We start from the raw sequence: 27,380 nt of genomic DNA, 5'->3' as shown, positions 1-27,380 counted from the left end.
TTGTGGGAAGATGCGAGGATCTTGGACCAAACCCTGTGTGGGATTTGTCAAACCCACCGTGTGCTGTGGTCTAACTGGAGACTTGGAATTCTTTAGTGTCACCTGGAAGGGACCGAGTTCCCAATGGGGAATGTGTGGAGAGCAATCTGAAAACTCGTATACGTTTATACTCTGGGGGAGATGAAGAGGTGTTGCGAGTTCACTCTGTTATTTTCATAGCTGGCCCAGATACGTATGCCCGGGGCCTCAGACACTCATGGCATCTATTAGGGCTGATGGCCACACGTGTCACATGGCAAAGCCAGATATGCTCTGGGCTCAGTGTCTTCTGAGCCAGAGGGGAGATTCCAAGATGTTTGAGACTGGGACCTATCTGGGGATGCTCACCTGCCCTGAGTACTCATTAGCAGCCTCGGGGGCAGCAGAAGTCATGGGAAAATAACCTCTTCACATGGGCGAGCCTTGTGCCCAGCAAACAAACAGAACCGTAAAGAAAACAAAACTTGGTGCTGGCTAATTTGCCCAGGGGTCCAACTGAATTTTCTAGGTTTCAGAACCAGAGAAGGACACACAACCGACTCACGGACAAACAAAGCATGGTGTTCCCTGGTGCAGCCGAAACCCTTTATTGCAGCATCCTCCTCATCCAGCAGTCACTGCTTGCTCTCTTTTGCATGAGGAGCCGGGTCACCCCCTAGGGGACTGGCGCTGGTTTGTGGTATTACAGTACATGTGAACGCAAAGCCTTGCGGTAGCTGCCTCTTAACAAACCGTTTCCCCTCAGGCAGGCTCGCAGGGGACTGTGGTGGGCTGAGCAGAGCAAAGGGGTGCCTTGTGTTTGCACACGGGGCTGTCATTTCCTTCTGGCTCCCCTGTCCCGTGTGTTCCCATCTTGAGGTGAAATTGAAAGGAACCGCGAAAGAATGAGCTCTCAGGCAGCCCACGTGGAGCAGAGCCGTGGTGCTCACCTTTCCCAATTCCCCCTGCCCAGCCTTCCCCATCGCCCAGCCTGGCGTTAGCCTTCCCTCCGCAGCGCCACCTTGATGTTGCCGCAGACCTGACCCAGGGCAATAAAGAGCGGGTTGCAGAAGGTGCGGATACACAGGGAGTAGATGTGGCTGATGCACTGGATCTCGATCAGGTAGCTCTTAATGCAGGGCACCACGGCCCAGATGTGGCAGAAGGAGATGCAGGCGAACAGGAAGCCCCAGAGCAGGGCCAGGGGCACACCCAGCAGTGTAGACAGCAGGCGGTAGCACCAGTACTTGGAGACGGTGAAAGTGGTGTAGCTCACCTTCCACACACCATCGAAGCTGTAGGTGCCCTCGGGCTCGGCGATCACGTCTTCAAAATCTACCTGCAGGAGCCAGAAGGGGACAGCTCAACTCGCAGCCTATGTGGGCTTTTCTAGTGTTCACATACCTGCATCAGACACCCTGGGAGGGAAGCCGGACAGATGGTTTAGCAGCTGAGAGCACCTGTTGCTCTCACAGAAGACCTGGGTTTGGTTCCCAGCATCCACATACTGGCTCACAATCACCCATAACTCCAGTTCCAGGAGATCTGACACCCTCTTCTGAATTTCACATGCCCCAGGCTCACAGTGTGTGTGTGTGTGTGTGTGTGTGTGTGTGTGTACATATATAGGTATATATGTATATATATGTGTGTATATATATATGTATATATGTATGTGTGTGTGTGTATACACACACAGGCAAAATGTTCATATGCATAACTAAAATAAAACTAAACAAAAAATAAACAAAAGATTAAACAAATATGCCAGCCGCCACCATGACAAGCCGCATGTGAAGATCCCAGTAAGCCACAAGCCACGTGGCAAGGTATAGATTTATAGAAATGGATTAATTTAAGCTGTAAGAAAAGTTAGCAAGAAGCCTGCCACGGCCATACAGTTTGTAACCAATATAAGTCTCTGTGTTTACTTGGTCGGGTCTGAGTGGCTGTGGGACTGGCAGGTGAGAGAGATTTGTCCTGACTGTGGGCCAGGCAGGAAAACTCTAGCTACATAAATAACTCTGTGGGTGTCTGTTGAGCTTCAGTAGGTCTTGGTGAGGTCTGGGACTGTATCTCTAATGATTGCCCAATATGGATGATAACGGTGGTTCCCAGCCCTGCTAACTTGCCACATGCTATAGCAGCACGGTACTCTGAAGCCTGTCCAGCCTCCTCATCCTATGCTTGGGTAAAAGCATGCTCAGAAGTGGAATAGCTTGTTTAATAGGGCAGGGCTAGAGTCACAGTGCCTGCTATACTTTGGATCTGCAGTGGTCCGCAAAGGCTTGGTCACCAAGATGGTACTACTGTGAGATGGTAGAACCTTTAAGAAGTGGCATCTAGAGGCGGGGTGTGGTGGGGAGTCAGGGCATTTGAAATGTGCTCTGGAGGGCACACTGGGAGCTCTGGTCTCCTTCATTTTTCTTACTCCCTGTTCCCATCAGGAACAGTTTGGCTTCACCATGTGTTCCTACCATGATGTACTTATCATACCACAGTACTGAAAGCAGCCAACTGACTATGGACTGTACCTCTACAGCTGTGAGTATAATGAACGTTTCTATACATTGCTTATTTCAGGTGTTTGTTATCAAGACGGAAAGATGACACCACCAGTTTTTTTTTGTTAACTTGACACAACCTAGAGTCATTTGGGAAGAGGGGACCTCTATTGAAAAAATGTCCCCACCAGACTGGCCTGTGGGCAAGCTGTGGTGCATTTTCTTAATTAGCGATTGCTGTGGGAGGGCCCAGCCCATTGTGGGTGGTGCCATGCCTGGGAGGTGGTACTGGGGTGTATAAGAAGGCAGGCTGAGTGAGCTTTGGGAAGCAAACCAGTAAAGTGTTTGTCTTAATTAGGGTTTCAGTTGCTGTGAAAAGACACCATGGCCACAGCAACTCTTATAAAGGAAAACATTTAATTGTGAGTGGCTTAGAGTTTCAGAGGTTTAGTCCTTTATCATGATGGTGGGATATGGCGGCGTGCAGGCAGACATGGTGCTGGGGAAGGAACTGAGAGTGGAGAAGGGGCTACATCTTGATCCTGCAGGCAACAGGAAGTGAACTGAGACACTGGGTGTGGCTTGAGCATAGGAGGTCTCAAAGGCCACCTCCACAATGACACATCTCCTCCAACAAGGTCAAACAAAGCCACACCTCCTAATAATGCCACTCCCTATGAGATTATGGGGGCCAATTACATTCAGACTAGTAGTGTTCCTCCATGGCCTTTGCTTCAGTTCCTGCTTCCAGGTTCCTATACTTGAATTCCTGTCCCGACTTCCCTCACTGATGAAGTGTGACCCGAGAACTGTAAGCTGAAATAAACCCTATCTTCCACAAGTTGCTTTGACCATAGTGTTTTATTACAGCAACATAAATTCTAACTAAGACATATATATCCTATTATTTAGTGATCCTAAAGAAGTTTGGCAGCCAGGAGCTAGAATGAGGCTCAGCTGGTAGAGTATTGGCCTAGCATACACAAAGCCCTGGGTTCAATCCTTAGCACCACACAGACCGTGTAATTCCAGAACTTGAGAGGTGGGGGCAAGAGGATCAGGAGTTCAAGGTCATCCTCAACTATACAGAGTGATTAAGGACAGCTTGGGTTATATCAGTCCCCGTTTCAAAACAAAAACCAAAAATACAAAAAGAAATTGGATGGTCATTTATCCTGCAGAGATTTGTGGATCAGCTGTAGACATGTCATAAGCTCTGGTCCTCATGGAGCTAATGTGTGTAGTAAGTGCTGTGTTAAGCTGGAGGTTGGGCCTGGTTACATCTAAGGGGCATTTAACTCAGACTATGTATGGAGCTTCCTGGGGGAAGCTGGTGTCTGAAGGCTATGAGGTGGGCAGAGGGGTTTTAGGCTGGAAAAGAGCATGTGGGCTGAAAGAACAGAAGCTACAAGAAGCCAGTGAGCTATACAGTGTGCCCCTCAGGAGATACAGGTGCTTCCTGAAGGTCAATGCAAGCAAGGATCAGTGTGGTGCTGGAGAGGGGATGTGGGGAGACTTCACTACCATGGGCCCTTCAATGGTGGTGGGCAGTGCTCAGCTGAATCTGGGTTTTGAGCAGATTGCTTAGTTATTGCAGCTGGGCATTAGGAGCACTAGGGTGAGCATGGATGCGGAGGTCAGTGAGAACTTGGTGATACCTGTTTTTCAGTAGTAGATGTGAGTTGGAAAGATGGACAGGTATGGGAGCTACTGGCCCATTGCTATATACACCCAGCTTAGAACTGGCATCTTTACTTTTGGTTTGTGTGGAGCAAAAATGGAGAGTTTCTATGTCTTCAGGGATCTCCCAAAGTTTAAGATCCTAGAAGCTAGGCTAGAGGGCCCTTCCAACCTAACATGGGTTCATTCCCCACCCTCACCTCTCTTAGAGGCCTTTCCAACCTCCATGGTGGAAGTTGAGGACCTTCCAGAGAGGATCTCCTGGGGTAGTTTGTAAAGAGACCCACATGACCTCAGGAACTTTGCCAGCAAAGAGGCATTTGGCCAGAGGTTTGGTTCTCTGACTTTGTCGCATCTGGCTCCTCTCCACTGTCCTCCTTGCCCAACCTATCCTTGTCCTGCCTTGCTTTCATGCGACAGTCCTGAGCAGAGGGCTCCCTGATGACAGGCTTCCCATTCCTCATCACCTTACTCGGGGAGCACAGAGGCCCAGAAGTGGGGGCTCTAGCTTGGACCAGGACCAGGTTCAACCCAGGCATCCTGACTAATCCAATGTCTTCCCACTAGCACAGCTGGAGTCAGATCCCAAGGTACATCTGGCTGTGCTGCAGCCCTCAGGGAGGGTGACCACTCCCAGTGAGATCTAGCCCTTGGTGGGCAGAGAAACCTATTCCAAGACAGAACCATAGTTCTTTATCTTTACCACCCACCCAGATCTGAGGGCCGTCAGTCACTGTAGCCCAGCCTGCCCCTTTATTTCAATAACTTCCTCCGTTTCACACTTTTCCTGTTTGGGTCTGGCTCCAAAGTGGCTGCTGTGCTTTGGACCCTGCATAAGCTGTCATTGGCTGGATGAGCCAGTCAAGTTTTTGAGTTTTTCTGGGCTGCATTTTCCTTGCCCTGTTTTGTAGCAGTTGTCAGAGGATTAAATAAATGGAGACATGTGAAAACTGAGAACACTAGCTAGCACTGAGTGGTTAGCTCCTGCGAGAGTTCGCATCTGAGATGTCCTCTAAGGGAACATATGTTAAAGCCTTGGTCCCAGGGTAGCACTCCTGGGAGACCAAAGAACCTTTGAGCTGGTGCCTAGCAGAAGGTTGTTAGACCCTAGGTGGTGTGACCTTAAAGGCAACTTTGTCCCTTCCTCTTCACCTTTCAATTCCCTACCATGAGGTGAACGACTTGCTCCAACATGTGTTTTTGGCCATGATGGACTGCCTCATCATCGAGTCAAAGCAATGGGGCCCTCTGTCATGGACTGAGACATCCAAAACTTTGAGTCCAAACCAAGCTTCACTCTTTGTAAGTTGGACATCTTGGGGACCTGATACACAGAAGCCGGCGGAACAGCTGTTGATGGAGGCAGAGGCTGAAGTAGAGTGCATTCCTCAGTAAAGAGCTAGTCATGTCTATAATGCCAACCTCAGGGAGGCTGAGACAGGAGAATTGCTATAAGTTTGGTGAAAGCCTGGATTACATAGCGAGTTGCAGGTCAGTCTGTCTATAGTGTGAGATCCTGTCTCAAACAAACAAACAAACAAACAAACAAACAAACAAACAAACAAACAAGATAAAAAAACTAGGAATCTAGGGTCCAAAGGTGGGCTTGTGTGTCAGTGCAGCTGCTGACCAAATGGGTGGGTTTGACATGACTATCTATCTATCATCTATCTATCTATCTATCTATCTATCTATCTATCTATCTATCTATCTATCTATCTATCATCTATCTATCTACCCATCTAACTATCTATCTGCTATCCATTATCCCATCCATCTTCTACCCAGCCACCCATCTACCCACTTCTATATCTCTATTCACTCATTCATCTCCCTTCCTGTTTGTCTATCCACATGTCCACCTGTCTATCTGTCCTCTTTTCTTCTTATCTACCCATGGTCCATCTGTTCTTCCACAGAAACAAATACTTATTGAGCACCCAGTGCTCAGTACTCAATATCTCCACACAGTAGCTGCTCATTAATGAGGAGTACTTGTTCAAATGCTCTTAAGTTCCTATAAAATATGTCTCAGAAGTTCTGCTGAGATTCCAGATCATGAAGAGGGATTCTCCTGCTGACATCATCAAACTGTGTGTACCTCTCATTGACAGTTGATAATGGATGGGATTCTTTCTCTCTTTTTCTGCTTATAGTGCTTGTCCCTTCTGTGAAGATCTCTCTGTTGTGTTTTTTAATTACCATTCCTTCCCAGAAACCATTGGCATCCACACTTGAATTATTTCCTAGGATCATCTTCGAGGGCTGGATGTTTGGCAACTGGTCTCTTTTCTTTGAAACAGCAACATGCTGTTGGAGGGCTGTGCTGTGCTGTGCTGGAAGGAGGCAGCTGCTCCTCTAAATTAAATCTGAGACCTGTGAGCACTCTGGTCACCACTGCTGGTCTGGAGAGCCATTCATAAAAAGTGTTCCTAAGTGTCCCTCAGCAGTTGGCCATGCCAGTGCATCAAGCACACTGTGACTTCATTTCCTATTTCTTTTTCAGCAGCAGAAGGAGGAAGGATTTTTCCTGGGGCTGAGGAAGCCTCAGAGCCACCTATGTGGAGGGTGGGAAGGGAAGATTGGCACTCTTTTGACCCATGTGTCTTCTTCTCTGGCATAGTTATTTTTGGAGTACCAAGAAAGCCAGTTGGGTGATTGGCACAGGCCAGCACAGCCCCTGCAGTCACTGAGAGAGTTGGGGAGGTGTAGGACAGCAACTACCCCTGTCAAAATTCTGCCTCCACCCAGAATTCCCCATGACTGAATCCTTGGTCATCCAGGGTCAGGCCAATTCAGATAAGGTATTTAGGAGTGGGGGAGGTGGTGCTGGGATTCCAGCTTCCATTTGGCTGTTGAGTTATGGTGTGACTCAAGGTGCCATGCTTTTCTTCTCTGGGAGTCTAGTTATTTGCTGTGTTGAACTCTACAAGAGAGGATAGACACAGTTCTCAGCATAGCATCAGCTTGGGAGACAGAAGACAGGAACAAGCAGCTTAGTGTAGCTGGGTCCTGGTGTCCTGGCCTGCTTGCTGTCTTGCTATGTAAATGGTGGCCATTCAGTCCCAGAAGGTCAGTACAGGAGCTGACTTGGTGCTGGAAATAGTCATAGAGATTCAGTGCAGTCATTTCATGACTACTGAATAATAATATTAATGAGGATTTATACTACATATCCACTTTTCATTTCATTTCTCTGATCATTAATCTTTACTATGTCTTACAAAAGTATTGCTGTACAACAGACTGGGATGACCACAGTAGGACTGACCCTTACCCACACAGTCTGAAAAGCACTGGTGTATAAAATTATAAGGTAAAATGAGATGATAGCTTCCAAAACAGTCTTAAAAGATGGATGAGATTTGCTTCTTTTGTTAGAAATGATACTAGCAGATTTCTGTGTGATCTGGGGTGACCATGATAACACCCACAATGCATTTGGGCTCTATTGATCATCTCTGCCCATGCATCTTATACTAGTCATTTCAGAGGGTGTTTAAGGGTCAAGCATAAGGCAACCCAAGTCAGACAGACAGCGAAGCTTGTGCCTGAATCTCCTCTGCATGCTTCTTGTCCAGGGTCATCACATGGGCTGGGGGCCTTGTCCAGCACTGCTCCAGGGATGGACCTGACTGGGGTGGTAAGGGAATGAAGAGAAGACAAACACAGATAGACAGACAGAAAGCTAGGGTCAGGGGGACTGAGCTCTCTGGTGGAGAAACCACAGCACCCTGGAAGCTCAGCATATTTATTATATAGAGTTGAACAGAGAAGTGAGGTTATTGCATAAAGCTGAACAAAGAGGCAGGGTTTATGGTATGGAGTTAGATCAAGGAGCCTGGTTTAACTGATCTTTGTAGGAGCAGTCTCTATGGGAGAGCAGTTTTTAGGCTGTGAGTATCCAGAAAAAGAAAGCTATGTGGACACTTTCTGCACACATTATCAACATCCACACACAGACCAAAGGGGGAGGTTTTGCCATTTACCTCTGATCCTCACTGTTATTCCATGGGTCTGAGGCTCTGGGGCTTTTGACATAACTGTTCCTATGTCAATAGCACACATTCACTCAGGACTTCACTCACTCCAGGCTTTCTCCATTCTCTATAGCTGGATATCCCAGCAGGAGCTGAAGCTCAGAACACAGTGCAAGAGGTGGTCAGGTATTACCAGTAGCTTGGGCTGAGAGCATCCAACAGGGCTACTTAGAGAACCTTTGCTGGAACACAAAGGAACACAAAGGGACATGTGTTTGTGTAAAGGACCAGGAAAGAGACCAAAACAGGGCCACAGGAAGTGAGAATGAGACTGGCTAGCAGCGCCCCACTGTCCTCCCAGTGCGGTTTTTCACATCTAGCCTCTTGCTGGCTCCTTCTGGCATCTCTCTTGCCCTCTCAGCTAGTGCCTTTGGTGAGGATGGTGCAGGTAGGGTGGGGAGTGATGGAAATACCTTGGCTGGAGCCCTAGACTGTGTACCAGCTTTTGGCTGCAGGCTAGTAAGTCTCCTCAAATAACCTTCAATGAGTCACAACTCTTTGTATCTATGTCCGTGGGTGGTTTTGTCCCATCTCAAGCCTGAGCTTGCCATGTGACTCATTTTAACTACCAGAATGTGACAGAGAGAGTACTGGACCAGCTCCAGACTGAACACCAGGAAGTCCTGGCACCTCCTGCTTTGGGGACTCCTGAGTCACCGTTTTTTTGTGGTTTACTTTTATACCTTGCTCTAGAAGCCAGTGGTGCTAAGTGTGTATTACAACCTGCTCTTCTAGAAATAGTCCTAAAACTCTGAGACAGAGACTCAGCCATCCCAGCATCCATCTGAGTCCTGTCCTCTGTCTCTACCTGTGTCCTAGAATAGCACAGAACCTTCTTGAATGGTCCAGCTCAGAAGAGCCTCCAAGTGATGTCAGCCCTCGACTACAATCTGACTGAAGCTGTAGGGCATGTCCCTAGAGAGAGGAGAACTGCCCAGCCAATTCCACAAAGCTGGTGGGGTGATGGATTGCACAGCAGTTGATTACTGACAAAAGTGTGTCCCTGGGGAAAGCACCTTGGGTTCCAGGTTGATTTTCTAGAAGCTGGGGTGGGGGGCTTATTTGCTGATGTCAAAAATGAGAGCACAAGACATTCTCTACCTTGGTAAAGACTTCTGATGGCAGAACACAGGGAACTGTGTTTTAGAAAGCTAAATCCTCAAAAGGAGACCACATTTTGAAAGGTCTAGACCAGCTGTTCTCAACCTGTAGGTGGTGACCCTTTTTGGGAGTTGAATGACCCTTTCACCGGGGTTGCCTAAGACCATTAGAAAACATAGACATTACATTATGATTTGTAACAGTAGCAAACTTACAGTTTTACAGTTATGAAGTAGTAACAAAATAATTTTATGGTTGGGGTCACCACAGCATGAGGAGCTGTATTAAAGGGTTGCAACATTAAGAAGGTTGGGAACCAGCCTGGCGGTGGTGGCGCACGCCTTTAATCCCAACACTTGGGAGGCAGAGCCAGGCGGATCTCTGTGAGTTCGAGGCCAGCCTGGACTACCAAGTGAGTTCCAGGAAAGGCGCAAAGCTACACAGAGAAACCCTGTCTCGAAAAAAACCAAAAAAAACAAAACAAAACAAAACAAAAAGGTTGGGAACCACTGGTCTAGACCAACATAGTCTCTGTATCACTAAGTGAGGATCCCTCTATATTAGTTCCATATAGCTTTGTGTGTGTTCATATGTATGCATGCATATGTGGGTGCATGTGTGTGTGTGTGTGTGTGTGTGTGTGTGTGTGTGTGTACATGGAGGCCAGAGGCCAACACTGAATCTTTCTCAGTTGCTTCTCATGTCCCTGAGACAGTCTCTCACCTGGAACTCACCTTTCCAGCTAGCCTGGCTAGCCTGCAAGGCTCAAGGATGTTTTCACCTCCCCCAGCCCTGGTGCTGGGGTCACAGGCACATACAGCCCTGCCTGACTTTTTATGTGGGTCTTAGGGAACTAAACTCAGGTCCTCATGCTTGGGCAGCAAGTGCTCTTCTGACTGAGTCATCTCCCCAGAGCCCATGTCCTCATTTTGAGAGGAACGTTACTGAGGGCAAGGCACAGGAAGGAAGTGCCAGTGAGGACTGAGTGAACTATGATCCAGCCTCAACATGCATTTCTGCTTTCTCACCCACAAATTGTCTTTTGGATGCTCTGGGCTTTCCTCATTGGATAGTTCAGTATTCTCCAGCAGCCAGAATAGAAAAGAAGAGGCTTTATTTGTGGTACCAATTCTGACTAGCTAGTGGGCTTGGCTTCCTGGAAAAGTACTGTGATCCATTAGTAATGTCTGCATGCACACAGGCAGGGGTGGTGACAACACCTGCCTCTCACATTCACTCCATCAATATTCTTCCTACAACTGTGAAAAGCCTGCATAGCACTGCTCACTCCACTCATCTTTTTAGAATGCCTGTTCCTCATTTAAAATTTTTCTCATTTAAAAAAAAAAATCCACCTTGGGTATCGTTTTGCCATGAAGACGGCTCCTGATTTTCCCAGGCACAAGTCACTTTTCTCCCCTAACCTTCCAGGACACTTCATCTGACACAAGCTTATGGCATTTGGCACCTTCCCCTATACCAGCTCCTTAGTCCAGTTTCATCGGCAAGGCTTGGATTCTTCCCAAGGGCAAGCATTGGGTCAGCTTTATTACTGCACAGCAGTGTGTCCCAGCTTCACCAAAGCTCGAAGTGGGACTTTGAGGGAAGTGGTAGATGGCTGGCTCCTCTCAGCACTTCTTGTCCTTAGCTGAGAAGCAGGAGGTGCCATTGGAAGGAGGAGGGTGTTTTGTAGAAGGTGTGAATTAGAGTGGGTGGAGAATTCAGGTACTGAGAAGAGTTTGGACACATCTATCTGCTGCTCTTTCTTTGGGGCTGACTTGAGGCACTCAAGGAGGGAGAGATAAAGTTGCTGCTTCAGGATGGAGTGCCCATGTGTGAACCAGTGAGGAAAGGACTTGGAATCAGCCATGAACCTTCTCAGAAGTGACTCCAGTGGCTGGGGTAGGCTGGGGTTTCTAGGCATGCATGAGGAAGGCTGCTAGAGTCTCTACAATTGAGTCTTCAGGAGGTGTCATCATGTGGGGCACATGTACTAGTGAGCCTAGCGGCCCCAAAGCCTAGTACGTGGTATGCATCCAGCTCCCACCATATCCTCTATGTCAGCATGGTGCCTGGTATGCAGCAGGTTCTCAGTGACTTGTGGGGGTCCACAGCAGGAATGGGCGGGGGAAGGGAGTGAAGTGCCCTCTTCCCAATTCCTCAGCTGTCATCTCTCATGACTTTCACTCAGCCAGGGGCCTGACCCGAGTATGAGAGACTAGTTCAAGTCTAGTGGGTGTATAGGTTCCATTTCGATCAGACTCTCTCTTTCCAGCCTGGGTTCAAGGGCAGCACCACTAGGAAGTGCCTCCCTGTGCTGGGGCTCCCCAGGTGGCTCTGTCTCCTTTCTCTCTTGGATTTTACTGTGTGAAATCTGGCAGCTGATTGCAGAGGGAAGTATATGTCCCTCTTCTCTACCCAAAAGGATTTTTCAAGACACTCAGCAAGCTTAGTGTCTTAGCTGCCGCCAGAAATGGGGACCACAGCTGGCGCTTCCCGGATTCTGTCCTTGCCGTTCATCCTAGCCCACAAGGACCCGGCTGACATGTGAGAACACCCTGGCAGAGGCCACTCAGCATGATGCTGTGGCCTTCTGTGCCTTCGGCCTTGGCCTCTGTCTTATCTCTCTGTTCTCCCCTCTCACCTGCCATCCATCCTTGTCTTGTTTCTTTCCCAGGTGATGACAGGGACCCAGGCAGTAGAAGGCTGTCCTGTTCTGACAGCCTGCTCCCACCCCTCAGACAGTCAGCTCTCTCCCCCCCCTCTTTAAAAAAAAAATACACAGTCCTGAAGTCTCAGAGAACCTGTGTGTGGTATTTATCTCCCGAAATACTCCCTGTTCTGTATTTCTAAATATTTCATTTCTGGCTCATTGAAAATGAAGGAAAGGAAATGCCAGACAGTTTCCCAAAGCAGACGATGACCAAACAATGTAAGTTAATTTCCTCTGGACAAAACTATTTGTGCATCCTTGATTTAGTCTTTAGGAGCTGTTTGAACGGGGATCAGGGATGCCAAAGAGGACACGCCTCTGCCTCAGAAAAACTGCAGAAAGCAGGGTATCTACACCGCTGTCTCTGTCTCTTTCTTTGGATCATAGTCTGGACCCAGGGCTTGACGCCACCTCCCTCTTGGTTCGGTAGACCCCGAGTCCCCTCTGCACTTGATACCCCTCACAGCCTCCCGGAGCAACTGTGCTTTCCCATACTTCTCGTCCCACCCCCAGTGGCTCACCAAGGACTCCAGAGGGCTCAGTTTTCCAGCCTTCTGGACTGGAAGCTGCTTGAGGGCTCTGTTTAGTTTCAATGAACTATATACTTCCTGGGAGTGAGGACCATGCTATACAACTTCAAATCCCTCATCTCATTCAGCCCACACATGACATTTCTGCTGCTCAGAGCTGTCTGAGGTTCATTTACCTGATGGAGGTAAATGTTACTGTTTGCAGTGCCACAGGAGGTTCAGAAGCTTAGGTGACATGTCCAGTGTCTTCCCTTTGGGGGAGGAGTCTGGAGTTGAAACTAGGCAGTTCAGCGGGACCACTCTATGGAAACCATGACTGCTACACTTCTCTAGTATTTTGAAGCTGGAATTTTTTTTGTATGTCTCTCATGTAGTTCCATCTCCACTTTTAGTGCCTTATGTCAATAAAACACAACAGTGTGAGCTGTTAGAGAGGTCAGTCCCAGTGAAAGGACAGAGAGGCTTCCTACAGGAGTCAGGAAAGTCCTTCTGGAGGAGGTGACATTTGGTAGTGGCCTTGAAGTCTGAGTGGGGTGGAGTGAAGGCAAGCACTTCTGCCCAAGATATAGGGACGTGCTCTGTGGGGCTGGCAAGGGGAGTCACCAGGCAGAACAAACAGGGCAGTAGCTTATGTTGGGTGTGGACAGGCACATGAGAAGTTGGGTTTTCACCACATAGAAGGAACTGTCCTGAAGGAGGCCAGCTCTGGCTGTGCCTTTGAATGAATCCTTGGTTGTGTTACCAAAATCTGTGGCTCATATGACCCCAGGTCTCTAAATTCTGTGTCATCATAATCACAATATAAAAAGAGAGATGCATTGTTGGGCGTTGGTGGCGCATGTCTTTGATTCTCACACTCAAGGTAGAGGCAGACAGATCTCTGTGAGTTCAAGGCCAGCCTGGTCTACAAATTGAGTTTCAGGACAGCCAGCGCTACATACAGAAACCCTGTCTCAAAAAACAAAAAACAAAAAACAAAAAACAAAGAGGGGGCAGCTTCACTATTGGAAAACTTAAGAATGTCTGGCACAATTTGAGCAAATGAATCAGTTTTCAATATTACATTTTATGAACCAAATATGGAGCATGCACTTCTGAGAAAAATCTGGAGTCCACACTGAGGTGTGTCCTCAGTATAAGACATACACCAAGTTCTACAAACATATATATAGCCTTTTATGCAGCTTAGATGTTGAGATGCTACAATTCTGGATATAGAGTTTAATAAAAACATAAAAATTAATTAAAAAATTAACCAATTAACTAGTGTGTGTTCATGTGTGTATATGCATGCACTGTGGTGCGTGTGTGGAAGTCAGAGGGCTTGCAGGAATCTGTTCTCTCCTCTTACTACATAGGTTCTGAGCTGGGGACTGAACTCAGGGTATCAAGTTTGGCAGTGGGCATCCTTATCCACTGAACCATCTTGTCAGCCTCATAGAAATCAATTTCTGCTGTTAGATTTTTCTTTTTTTTTTTTGAAAGGGACTACTAGGAAAAGTTTAAACTTCAGAGCAGGTGGGTGCTTTGGTCATCTTGGTACTGTCTGCTTAGTTTTTCTGTCAGCCTGGCCTGACTCTTGTCTAATCTTATAAAACTACACGTGTAAAACTAAACCATAGCGACTGTCGTGCCAAAACAGCACCATGCCTACCATCGTGTACAGGGCACAGCAGCTGGGAAGGAGTGGCTGCCGGACTCTTGGTGATTTTACAGTTTGCAGGGGGACGGTAGAAGGGTCACACCGCACCTCTAATTCTACAGGCAGCTCTGGCCTGTGATTCTCAGTGCTGAGTCCAGATACGCAGCCCCTCTGGGGACTCTGAGGCTGGTGGCTGGGACTTCGCTCTGAGGGAGACCCCTCTGGCTTTTAAGTGGAGATTGAATTGTGGGGACCCAAGGCTAGTGACTTGAGTGTTTCCTTCCAGGCACCTGCTGAGAGGCCTTCACCTGGTCCTGGTCACTAGGCCTGCGGTGAGGCAGGGAGCTAGGCTGAGGCAAGGGAACTGGAGGGATGCCGATAGGTCCCAGTGTGCCAGAGGGACAAACACTAGGCACTGCCGTACAGCAACCAGTGCCTCTTGGAGGGGCCACCGGTGAAGCTGCCCTCAGATTAACCCCAAGCCCACTATGGAGACAGCCTAAGTGCCACAGGCACGGTAGAGCAACCCGCTTGGCCTGGTTCTGAATTTTCTCAGCGATTCCTCCTGGGCCTGGGGCCAGAGCCGAGGGCAGGCACTTGGAGCTACTAGTAAGAAGGCATTTTTGGTGTCTTCCCCTCAGCCCCATCACGCATGTGGCAGAAGTTTTCTTCTTGCCTTCTAAGGCCTGTACAGATTTGCCTGTTCACTGGGGTTTGAAGAAGGCAGTATCCAGGGGTTTTGGGGAGGCTGACCTCAGTGTGTGAGGACCATGATGTCCTGCTCGGGCACAGAACCTACCTTCACAATGTCCTCATTGATGTTCTTGGGGTCGCGGTTCACCAAGTCTATCTCCTTGCAGTGAATGTCCTTGATGATCCGTGCCTCCAGATCCGAGTGCTCTTCGGTCATCATCGTGGGGCTGGGGAGGGAGATTCTTCAGAAGGAGATTCGAGCCTTGTAGCCGGTGCCGTTGACAGTCCTGGGGCAGAAGGACCAAGCTTGGGGTCTCCAGACCAGTGCCCCTGGAGGCTAAATAGGCCCCACCCAGCATGCCGGCTGACAGCTGTCCTGCATAACTTTAGCGGGCCTCTGGTTAAAGCTGCCGGTGGCAGGCCTCCAAGCTAAAATTAAGACTGGATGGCAGAGCGCTCCTTAAAGGGGGCTGTGCTGGCCATTGGCCTCACGCGAGAGGAGACCTGGCATTCCCTGCCAGCCACCAGGGCCTGGCCTTCCCGGTACTCTGTGGAGGCGGGCTGAGCAACTCTCCTGGAGTCCCTGGAATTTGTTGCTGAGTACTCAGGCTCCTCCCAGAATCAGCTGCCCATTGGAGAAGGGAGGTGGGCTCTGTCCCAGCCCTGTCTCTTGCTAGCTGCTAAGTGACCTTGGCACATGTCCCTTCTCTGGGCCACCAGGACCCTAACTGGGAATAGGGATAATATAAGGAACAGATAATAACCATCAAGACCCCTCCCATCCTGGAGGGGAGGAGATTGGCTTTGTGGGGGATTCTACTGGGTGAACTGGAAATGTCTGGTAGATTCTCCTTAGATTAGTGACTGGCTGTGGTGGCCAAACACTGTATATTTGTTGTTTTATCATTTAAAAAATTAAAATCATATTCTCTGTCTCTCTGTCTCTGTCTCTGTCTCTCTCTGTGTGTGTGTGTATATATGTGTGTGTGTGTGTGTGTGTGTGTGTGTGTATGTGTAAGTGAGCAGGTGAGCAGTCCACAGCATACATGTAGGGTGAGAGGATGCCTTTCTGCCGTGTGGGTCCTGGGACTGAATTTAGGTCACCAGGCTTGGTGGCAAGCACCTTCACCTGCTGAGCCATCTCTCTAGACCCAATGTTTTGTCCCCCCCCCCATCTCCCTGGGGGACTGAACTCAGGTCCTCTTGCTTGCACAGCAAGCCCTTTATGGGCTGAGCCATCTCCCTGCTCCCAGTTCACCCTGATTGTCAGTTTAACTGGATCGAGACACTTAGGGGATGAGGAGAGCACAACCCTGGAACTGACTGTGAAGGCGTTTCTACAGATGAATCCATGATGGATTCAGAATTGAAGCAGATGATCTGAAGGTGGTGGAACTGTGGAAGGTGGGGTCTAGTAGGAGGAAGTGGGTCCCTGGGAGCTGCACGCCTTTGAAGGGTGTACCTTGTCCTGGCCCCTTCCTTTACTCACCTCTACTTCCTGTCTCCTGTGATGTGGGTCGTTTTGCTTTGCCATGATGGATATGTCACGGATCGAGAGATGCTTCTTCCTCCTTCATTCCTCTAACCCCAACAGCTACAACAGTCTTGCTTTTTGTGTGTGTGCTCCAGAAGGAAGAACCCACACCAGGGCACAGGTAGGGCCGGCAAACAGTCAAGGTTTATTTTTAGCACCCTAAGTGCTAAAAGAGATAAGAGCACCCTGCAGAGCCTCTAGCATCAGGACTTGTAAGTCTTGTCCTACCATTTCTCCTCCTCTTGCCTAGCCCTGGAGTGGTCCAGGTGGTCCCTTTCCTAGAATCGATGGAGGCTTTTTAGCCGTCCTCACCCACAATGCAACCTGTTACGGGGAAATCAGGACACTGTATGAAAGTCTAAGTGCCTGTAGAGTCGAAAAATCAGGACACTGTATGAAGGTCTAAGTGCCTGTAGAATCGAGAAGTTTGTTACAGAAAGGACATCAGTGTCTTTCACATGCTCCTCAGGGGAGGCTCTGAATGCCGGCTGGAACCTGCCGAGGTTGGCTTTGTTGGTTTTCTCAGGGCCCGTCTTTCCTCTTCTTTAGTTAGCTTGGCTGTTGTGGACCCAGGTACAAACCTCTTCTTTATCTTCTCTGGTGTTCCTGCCCTTGCCGTTGTTGCAGGCATTTTCTCTAACATTTGTTCTAAGTGAAGAGTGAGCTATGTTGATCTGAAGCTGTCTTTGTTCTGATTTGACGCAGAAGAGTCTAACATCTTGGCCCCGCTCTTCCATGCCTTGGAGCAGGTCTGTGGTTTTCCTCTGAAAGGGGAGTCAGTGGACTACAGGTTGGGGTGGGCTTGGGGATGAGACATGAAGAGGGGAACACTGGGTGAGGGTGTTGCTCCATTTTCTATGTGCCTGGGTTGCCACCTTCAAATGGCCCTGGTTCCAGCCTTCAGGCTGTCCATCTACCAGTGAGGTGCCCCCTTCAGACACTTTCTCAGGCCATCTTACAATTTAGTTGTGTTTTCAAACTGCAGCATATGGAGGATGACAATTTGGAATCCTGGAGGCCAAGGGCTATGGGTTGCTTATCCAGTCATCTACACATTCATTCAGGATTTAAGAGCTGGGATAAAGTTCTTCATCAAGTTTTGTCTTGCCTCAAAGGCCTGGGCTAGGATGGAATGATTGGAAGCTGATGGACTCCTGGGCAGTGTAGCAAGTGATATAAATTAGATGTGGTTTATAGACAAGTCTACAGGACGTGGTGTTTTCTCTGATGCCCTCCAGAAAGTTCTCCTGGTAAGTGGCTGTAGACTTAGGCATTCAAGGGTGGGTAGGAGCCCATCATAGAAAATCCTTTAAATAGAACAATGGCTTCAAAGGGGTGTGAAGTGGCACGTTGAAAAGCATGGAGTGACAAGATAACAGGGTGTCTGGGATCAGAGATGGGTAGGTGATAAGGGATGGGGACAGGCTGCAGCCTCAGTGTGAAGCATCCCAGGTGTCTTGCAGAAGAACACACACTTATATCTAGAGGTGGATGATGGCTTAGATATGAAGCAGCCCCAGCAAAGGCCTGCATGTAGAGGTCTGTTCTCCAGCTGGTAGTTCTGTTCAGAGATCTTGGGTCATGAGGGGGTCTAGCTCCATTAATGGGTTCATCCCTTGGTGAGTTCATAAGCTACCAGGAGGTGGGGCTTGGTGAGAGGAAGTAGGATACTAGGGGCATGCTTTTGAAAGGCACATTTTTGTCCTAAGAGCTGACCTCCCACTCTTTCTGCTTCCTGGAAGCCATGAAGTGAGCAGTGTTGCTCCACAGAGCTCTTCCACCCTGATGCTCTGTCTTATTAGATGCAGGCCCAGAAGCAATGCAATCAAGTGACTATGGGTTGGAACTAAATGAGTCAAAAATAAATCTTCCCTCCCTTAAAATGTTCCCCTTTGGCATTTTGTCATAGCTTTGAAAACTAACACAAAGTGTTGGAAAACCACTAACTGCATTGTGGTGGCAGAGTTTATTATCCGGCTTGTGTGTGAAGAAGGTCATGGGTGCCCACATATAAGTTAGATGGAAACTGGATTAAGTTTGAGGTAAGAAGGCTGATCAGAAAGCTAGAGTTGGGAGGGGGTGGACTGGGGGTGTAGCTCAATTGTTAGAAACCCTGGACTCCATCCCCATCATTACATAAAACTGGGTATGGTGGTTCAGCCTGCAATTCCAGCACTTAGGAGTAGGAGGGTAAAGATGGGCATACCAGGAGTTCAAGGTCATCTTTGCTACATGGAAAAAGTTTGAAGTCAGCCTGGGTTACCTGAGACTCTGTTTCAAAAAAATAAAGAAGATAGTAAAACTGGAGGCATACTGCTAATAATAGATGCAGAAATCATGTGGCTTCAACAGTATGGGGATATCTCCCCTCTTTACTGCAACAGACAGTTTAAGACTGCTTTGGCCACTTCATGAAGCGGATATCTGAATCATCGTTATTCTGTTCTGCTCACCTCAAAGCTACATCATGCATAGGTGGAGGCCCTTTCTCCAGCCATCACATCTGAGTCTAGATAAGAAGAAATGGCAAGGAGGAGGGGCAAGGGAAGGCATTTGTCATTGGAGTTAGTCCCATTAGGAGCTTTGCTAGAAGCCCCACTCAACAGTTTTCATTTATGTTTTATGTCTGCCATTGGTGACCCTCTTAGCCACACAGGATGGGATTGTAGATTTGTAGCTTAACACATTGTCACTTCCCTAAAGACAAATGTTGGGTAACTAGAAAAACTCTATGTCCCTTAGGAGTTACTGGGGTCTTTTTCATGCCCCTTTATAGGTCCCTAGGATCTCCAGTCCTAGGAATGTAGAGTTCGTTCTTTTTTTTTTTTTTTTTTTTTTTTTTTGAGCTGAGGATTGAACCCAGGGCCTTGTGCTTGCTAGGCAAGCACTCTACCACTGAGCTAAAGATAGGATCTTTAGAACTAGGCAAAGGCTTCTGATGTCTTCCCTACCTGGTTTTGAGGCGTGTATTTCAAAGAGAAACCACAGTAGTCAAGGGCTGAAGAGATCCAGCTTCCCAATTATGTAGATAAAGAAACTGAGGTCCCTAAAGTCTTGGCTGGTGGAGGGAAAAACTTGGGATTTGGAGACAGAGTTGCCATAGGCTTATGAGCAGGTCACTGTCCCCAAACTCACTGGTGTTATGATTACTGAATATCCTCCCTTCCTGCCATGACAGAGAGACTGAAAAAGCTTGATTGTTTTTGAAAAAAGACAATGAAATCCCTAGAGGCATCAACCGGAATCTACTGCTGAGACAGGTGAAAGCAACTGGGCCAGACTAGGCTTGGAGCCTTGTTTAGGTTGCACACTTGACTGTGACCTTGGGTAACAACGCCGTATCTAAGGAGAGTGAGTACAGTGAAGGTAGGGTTTGAAACATGTCTTGGGAGAGACAGGGCAATTTGGGCCTGGAAAAGAGATGGCTGAAAGGGAAGGACCAAAGAGCTTTGGTCAAGTTACTGAAAGCTTACAAGTGCGTCCAACCCATGATCCACAGGTCACATGTGGCTGAAGAAAGCTATGAATGTGGACAAAGTCTAGACTCAAGTAAAACAGCATGAGATTGTTTTGTGGGGTTTCCTTTTTATAACTTGATTGCACAGTTCCTAAGTATGAGTTTTCTAGAGGACAATGTCATGTCACAGGGTCCAAAGGTTGAACAGAACTGGAAGATGTGATGTATTCAGTGGTAGACTTTGAATTGACAAAGCCCAGTGCTTGGCTCCCAACAGGCTGCTGGACAGTGACAGCTGGAAGGCCTGTTGTCAAGGTACCAGGAAGAACTACATCCAGACATGGAGCAGGCTGCTCAGGAAAGGGGGAGCCTGCCTTGGCCGGAGGCATGAAGGCAGTGAACTGAGGGAGAGCCAAGGGCAAGAAGAGAAGAGGGATAAGTGAGCTATCAGGCCAGCTAGCAAACGCTTCAGGAAGACTGATTACATAATTTACCAAGTCCATATCACAACAGAAAAGAAGAGCCCCTGTGAAAGAAGAATCAAAAACATGAAACTTGAGGCCTGTACAGCTTGTGACTTGACATCTGGGCCACAGAAGGAAAGCAGACCTCTCAGGTGGGAAGTGGACTGGCCAAAGCCCCCCAGACTGACATCACCAGGCAGACTTCATGTCCCAAAGGTTCCATAACCTTCCCAAACAATGCCACCAGCTAGAGGACCAAGTGTTCCAACACCTGGGTCTGTAGAGGACACATTTCATCCCAACCATGACAAGGCATCTTCTAAGTATGTGGCCCTGTGGCTGTCCACATAAAAAGCTGGCTCTCACAAGGCTCTGCTGGTCCATGGTCTAACAGAAGCTGGTGCTAAAATAAGCCTCTTTAGTACCAACCTGTTCTGGTTACTTGTGTTATTAATGACAGAAAATGCTCACAGGCTTCCTTGCCTCCCACAGAGGGGAGGGTCATTCTCTGTATTACTCCTTTTTCTTGTTGCTATGACAAAATACCTTCTAAGAAACACCTTAAGGAAGGAAGGGCCTATTTTGGCTCACACTGTAAAAGTGCCGTCCATCATGGCAGGGAAGGCATGGCAGCTGGAGAGGGAGGCAGCTGGCCATATTGTCCACAGTCAGGATGCAGAGAGAGATGGATGCTGGTGCTCAGCTCACTTTCTCCTTTTTACACAATATAAGACCCTAGCTCATGGGATGGAGTCACTCACATTTAGGATGGGTCTTCCCACCTCAATTAATCCAGTCTAGAAACTCCTTTTCAGACATACCAAGACCATTATCTGCCATGGAATAATCCTCTTGCACACTGTAAATATTTGTCACGTGAATTGGTTTAATAAAATGATGATTGGCCAGTAGCCAGGCAGGAAGTATAGGCAGGGCAACCAGACTAAGAATGCTGGGAAGAAGAAGGGCAGAGTCAGGAGTCACCAGGCAGATGCAGAGGAAGCAAGAAGAGAGTGTCATACTAAGAAAAGGCACCAAGCCACATGGCTAAATGTAGACAAGAATTATGGATTAATTTAAGTGTAAGAGCTTGTTAGTAATAAGCCTGAGCTACCGGCCAATGATTTATAATTAATATAAGCCTCTGTGTGGTAATTTGGGAAGTGGCTGCTGGGTATTTAGGAGTTGCTGACAGGACAGAAACTTCAGTTTACAGTTGTCTCCTAGGTGACTCTAGCTCCTGTCAGGTTGGCAATCAGTGTAAACTAGTACTCCTCTTGCATCCAATGTCTTCTTGAGATCTTTTCACCTTTCCCTTTCTCTCCATTCACCCCCTTGAGCAGACACCATAGTAGGAGACACTGACCTCTGCTTTGTCCTGGCAGAATTCATTCTTCCACCAGAAGCTGTTTTCATCTTCAAGGACCAACTGTGAAACACTATATTTAGAAGGCACCATACAGGAGCTGGCTGCTGGGAGGGTCGTGTGGGTGAGCTTGCTGTTCTCTTTCAGACTGAGACTGGCCTCTATCACTAAGTAGCTAGAAGAGTGCTGACATTCAGCATGTCAGCAATGCACAGGGAGATGAAACCGAGAAAGGGTTCTGCAGATTTCTTGGAGAACACAGTGGCTGACCCAGGGCTCACTAATGTCCTAAGATTGTGCACTTGGTTATCCCCTGCTCTGGTCTGTTGGAAGCTTCCTGCTATTGTTGTGAGGGGTGAGGACAGTGGGGGTGGGGGAAAAGTGGGGGGATAGAGGAGGAGCTGCCTGTCTCTTCTGTCTCTGTCCACCTAGATCCCCAAAGGACCTTAGTCTCTGCTTCAAAAAGCAGCAACATCAATTTCACTCAGCCAGACCTACAGGCAGGAGCTATGCAGGGAGTTCCATGGCTCTAAGTACCTCCATTCATGTAGCAGTCGTCGATCTGAGCCTGACAGAACTCTGTATGGAGGGAAGCACTCCCAGGGCCACATTCTCCTTCAGCTTACTTTCACTTCATGCTGGTATTTGTTCTCAGCTCTGTGGGTGAGAAACCAAAATGAATAATACATTATTTCAACAAATAATGGGGCTGAGAACTCTGTAGAGTGCTTGTCTACCATAACCCTTGGTTCCATTACCAGTGCTACATAAACCAGGCATGGTGGTGCTTGACTACAATTCCAGCACCCAGGAGGTAAGGGCAGGAGGACCAGGAGTTCAAGGTCATCCTCTATGAGATGTTGTCTCAAAAGAAAGAACAAAAGAAAAAAGAATCAGCAAAGATTTCTTGGATGCGGTATAGAGCAGTCACTGCGTATAACATGGTGAAGATATAGACCTCAACTTGGTAGGCAGGTTGAAAAAAAGAAAGAAAAACAGACAGAGAGAGAGACAGAGACAGAGACAGAGAGAGAAATGGCTGGATAGATAGATAGATAGATAGATAGATAGATAGATAGATAGATAGGCAGGCAAATAGAGCTCCAAGCATACTGCATGCACAGACAGAGAGGTGCAGTCCTTGAAAGTCTGTCTCAGGTTTCAGGCAGACATGGCTCCTGTCTGAGGAACCTCATTGTCTCCCTGCTTCCCCTAGTTATGGAAAGGATTGGACCAATGTCCTCATGCCTAAGGTCTCTACCACTGAGCTATGTCTTCAGCCCTCTTTTTACTTATTTTATGATAGCGTCTTACTAGGCTGTCCAGGCTGTCTTTGAACTCTCTCTGCAGTTGAGGCAGGCCTTGAACTTACAATGTCCATGCTTCAGCCTCCTGAGTAGATGGATCTCAGGTCTGCACCCCTGAGACTGGTTATCTCACAGTCCTTTAGAGAATAAGAGGGCCTTGGGGATTTGTGAGGTCTTTGAAGAAAGTCCTGAAGTGCCAGTGAGCCAGTGGGAAGCTGTCTTCCCTCAGTTTGGCCATTAGATTTTTGGGCCCTCAGCAATGAATTGGCAAGAACAGAAGGGAGGGAAGGAGCAAGTCACATGTTTCCCAGGGTTACTTTATCCCCTGGGCTTTGTAAGGAAGCCTAGCTCGGAGCAATGCCATGCTAGGGCTGGAGCCTGAAACCCCAGTACCTCTGAAGGAGATCTTATGGAAAAGAGCATTTTGACATTAGAACAGTCAACAGGGTGGGCTCTAGTCCAAAATGACTGGCATATAAAATTTAATATTTTATTAATTATTTGAGAATATCATACATGCATACAATGTATGATCATATTCACTACCCATACTTCTTGTCATTTTTCCTTCCAGATCTCTTCCCCAACTTTTCGCCTCTTCCCAATATGTGTCCTCTTTTTTTAATTTTAAATCTACTGAGTCCAATTTGTGCTGACCATAGACTTGGTGTGGGCCACCCACCAGGGTGTGATTGACCTACAAGGGGCCACACTCTTTTTTTTTTTTCCTTGAGACAGAGTTTCTCTGTGTTGTTTTGGTGCCTGTCCTGGATCTTGCTCTGTAGACCAGGCTGGCCTCAAACTCACAGAGATCTGTCTGGCTCTGCCTCCCGAGTGCTGGGATTAAAGGCGTGCACCACCACTGCCTGATGGGGCCACACTCTTAATGAATACTTACTCTTCCTTCCCCAGAAGCTGTCAACTGTCCATAGCTCCTGATCTAGGGATGGGGGCTCATGAGCCTCTCCCCCCTCTATCCTGGAATGCCGATTGTCTTGTTCTTGTGCATATCTTCTGCAAGCAACTACAGCCGCTGTGAGTATACCAGTGCAGCGGACTTTGGCACAAGCAGGCACGCAGAGCTCTTTATGTGAATGCTAGAATTTTGTTGCCACAAGCCATGAAGTCTCCAGGAGTGAGGGAGCTCCCTCCCTGGCACCTTAAAAGACATCATGACCTTGTCTACACTCTATCCTCAGTCTTCACACCTCCTTAACTCTGAAGTGTTGAACGCTTGTTCTGGGGCTCACAAGCCCTAAACTCAAGGTGTCACCAAGCCAGCACTGCTTCGGGGGTTTAGAGAAGAATCCATTTCCTTGCTTCTTACAGCTTCTGGAAGACTCCTGCATTCCTTGCTTCATGGCACCCCTTCCATGATCAAAGTGCACCTCAGCTCCAAGGGCTGTGAGACAGACATCTGCCTCCCCTCTGTCCTTCCTTTCTTGCTCAGGTCCACTGTTAAAGTGTCCATGGTTCCCAGGCTTCTTGCCCATTTGCTTGTAAGCGTCTAGCTTCTCCTCACTCACGGCTTCCGACTCTGGAGGGATTCTCAAGCTTCTCTAAGGGCAGCTTTCCCAGACAGTCATGATATTGCTGACCCCACCCAAGCAGAGCCTGCTGGTCAGCCGAAGGTCTATGACTGTAGACTCTTTCCCTTCCTCTCTTCCTACAAGATGTAATGGGTGGATGAAGAGCCATGGGGATTCCTGCAAGGAGGGACTTTCCAACTGCTGGAGCTGTGCGAGTCAAACAGAGTGGGCACCTGGGAGCTCACCCAGAAAAGGTAGAGTCTCGTGGCATCTAGACCTTGAAGGCTTGGGTTTCTGAGAGGATCTTGACCTTAAGCTTCAGTCTTGTTACCTGTGAAACTGCCCAGGTGGTGGCAGGAATAGAGTGAGGTCTATGCAGGCGTGCAAGCAGCCATTAGGGCCAGTGAAGGAAGCAACCAGGTGGGAGAAAGACCTGGCCTTGATAGCAATCGCTTTTGATAGACCTGGAGCCAAGAAACCCTCTCTTGTCTTTTGAGTTGAGGAAAGCTGGTGGGGGTGTTCAACACCAGTGTGGAGCAACAGGAGTGGTGGGAATGTGGGCCCCATTGGGTGTGCAGGCTTGGAGCTGATGACAGACTCAACCTGAGAGGGTGAGAGGCTGTGTGGTACCATGTAGGCTGTGGAGAACCCCAGAGTCCAGGCCACCCATTAGGTCAAGGTTTTAGTCAGGGTTCTCTAGAGGAACAGAACTTATAGAATGAATTTGTTTCTATCTATCTATCTATCTATCTATCTATCTATCTATCTATCTATCTATCTATCCGTCCGTCCCTGTCTATCTATCTATCTATCTATCTATCTATCTATCTATCTATCTATCTATCTAAATAAATAAATAAATAAATAAATAAATAAATCTAAAGGAGATTTATTTCAATGCCTTAAAGGCTGTGGTCCAGCTAGTCCAACAATGGCTGTCTACAAACAGAAGGTCCAAGAATCCAATAGTTGTTCAGTCCATGAGGCTGGATGTCTCAGTTGGTCTTGAGTATATAGCAGAATCTCAAAGAAGTAGGCTCTAATGCCAGTGAAGGAATGGACTTGCCAGGGGGAGTGACAACAAGCAGGCAAAGAGAGTAAGCTTCCTTCTTCCATGTCCTTTATAGAGGCTACCCACAGAAGGTGTGGCCCAGATTAAAGGTGGATCTTCTCACCTCAAAAGATCTGCAGTAAAAGTGGGTCTTCCTACTTTGAATGATTTAATTAGGGAAAAAAATCCCTCGCAGATGTATATCCAGCTGCTTAGGCTTCAGTTAATTCCAGATGTAGTCAAGTTGGCAACCAAGACTAGCCTTTACATTCAGTTACAACAGAGAGCCTGAGTGAGAACTTAAGCATCAGTAACGTTTAAAGCTCCTTCCACCATCATTATTGAAGCTTTAGAACTCTGGTAGTATAGGGGTGAAGGTTGAGGCTATAGGTCATGTGTTCCCTGGGGAATTGGGTGGATGGGGAGGAGTAGGGGTACAGATATGGGAGTAATATTCCAGCTGCCACATAATTCAAATCCTATTAAGATCCCCTCATTAACTCCATAAAGCTTCACATATCTCAAAATGGCTGTTGTCACTGGATGTAGGACAAAGGGCTGAGTCTAGAGCATCAAAGTGACCTTCACTGGGAATACGTCCTGAGAGATGTATTGTGTCATTATACAATTCTGTTAATATTGGAGCATCATACACGACATTTAAATAGACTTTGAAGGTACAGTCTACTCTACACAATGGCATGTATTACTATCCTTGTGAGCTGTTGTTGATAGAAATAAGATGTGAAACATGATTGTATCTTTCCTGAGAAGCCACTCTGGCAGCTGGCAACAGGAGAGATGGAACTCTGGGGAGGAAGTGGCCAGCATTACGATTAGATGTGGAGTCAGCCACTGCCCAGGATCCAAAGGAAATAAAATATCCCAACTACCATGGAGAGCTTGGTAAACACTAGCTAAAATTGAGCCTTGCCTCAAAGGAACAGCGTGTTAGGATGTGTAGAAAAGGACTGTCAGAGTTTAATAATGTGTTAGAAAATGGGACTTTGATCATCTCCAGAAAAATCCCTGAGATACCGAATGGGATCATTAAAAAGTCTGTGAGGAGGAGCGATTCATCAGGTTGTGTTTATCTTGTGAATGTGGTGTTTCTGCCAGATAATTACAAATTCTTATTGCAGAGGGGCTTTTGTAGCTCGTGATGGGTCACTGTTTGGTTCTGATGCATGAGCTCTTGGTTTTACACAGACATACAAGGGTATCACTTCAGTATTTCATTTCAACATAAAGGGTTGGCACAAATTTGTGAGGAGAAACTTAACTTTTGCCTCTGTACAGATTTTTTGCCATTGACTATTTATGGGCTCTAGTGAGCAAGCATTCAATTATGTGTGTGTGTGTGTGTGTGTGTGTGTGTGTGTGTGTGTGTGTGTGTTTGCAGGTGCCCACGTGTGCACATGCAGAGCCCAGAGGTTGACATGTCTTCTTCTATAATTCTCTACTCTTTTGGAGACAGGATTTTTTTCTGAAGCCAGGGCTTGCTTGTTTTGGCTAGACTGGCTAGCCAGTGATCTCTGAGATCCTCCTGTCTCTGCCTTCCCCAGCAATGGGGCCACAGGCATGTGCCACGACACCCATGTGGGCATTATGGATGTCAGGTCCTCATGCTTGTACAGCAGGGACTTTACCCATTGATCCCTCTTCCAGGGCATCTCATTTTAAAATTCTGCATCTTCATGTTTGTGTAGATGTGTGTATAGAGGGCAGAGGGTGATACTGGATATCTTTCT

At 47.6% G+C, this 27,380-nt stretch overlaps 1 protein-coding gene across 1 annotated transcript; it reads right to left on the bottom strand.

The window, feature by feature from the left end:
* Positions 1-610: 610 nt before the first annotated feature.
* Cav3 (caveolin 3) lies at positions 611-15,463 on the bottom strand. The gene is made up of 2 exons (XM_059256834.1): positions 15,028-15,463; positions 611-1,357 (listed from the first exon to the last, which is right to left on the bottom strand). Exons 1-2 carry the CDS (start codon positions 15,139-15,141, stop codon positions 1,016-1,018), a joined length of 456 nt encoding a protein of 151 aa, XP_059112817.1. The 5' UTR covers positions 15,142-15,463; the 3' UTR covers positions 611-1,015.
* Between the last annotated feature and the right edge of the window lie 11,917 nt (positions 15,464-27,380).

Source organism: Peromyscus eremicus, chromosome 3 (genome assembly GCF_949786415.1).
Source record: "Peromyscus eremicus chromosome 3, PerEre_H2_v1, whole genome shotgun sequence".
In the NCBI taxonomy this organism is placed as follows: Eukaryota; Metazoa; Chordata; class Mammalia; order Rodentia; family Cricetidae; genus Peromyscus; species Peromyscus eremicus.
Note: the sequence above shows the minus strand (reverse complement) of the source record. Positions and strands in the feature narration are given on the sequence as shown.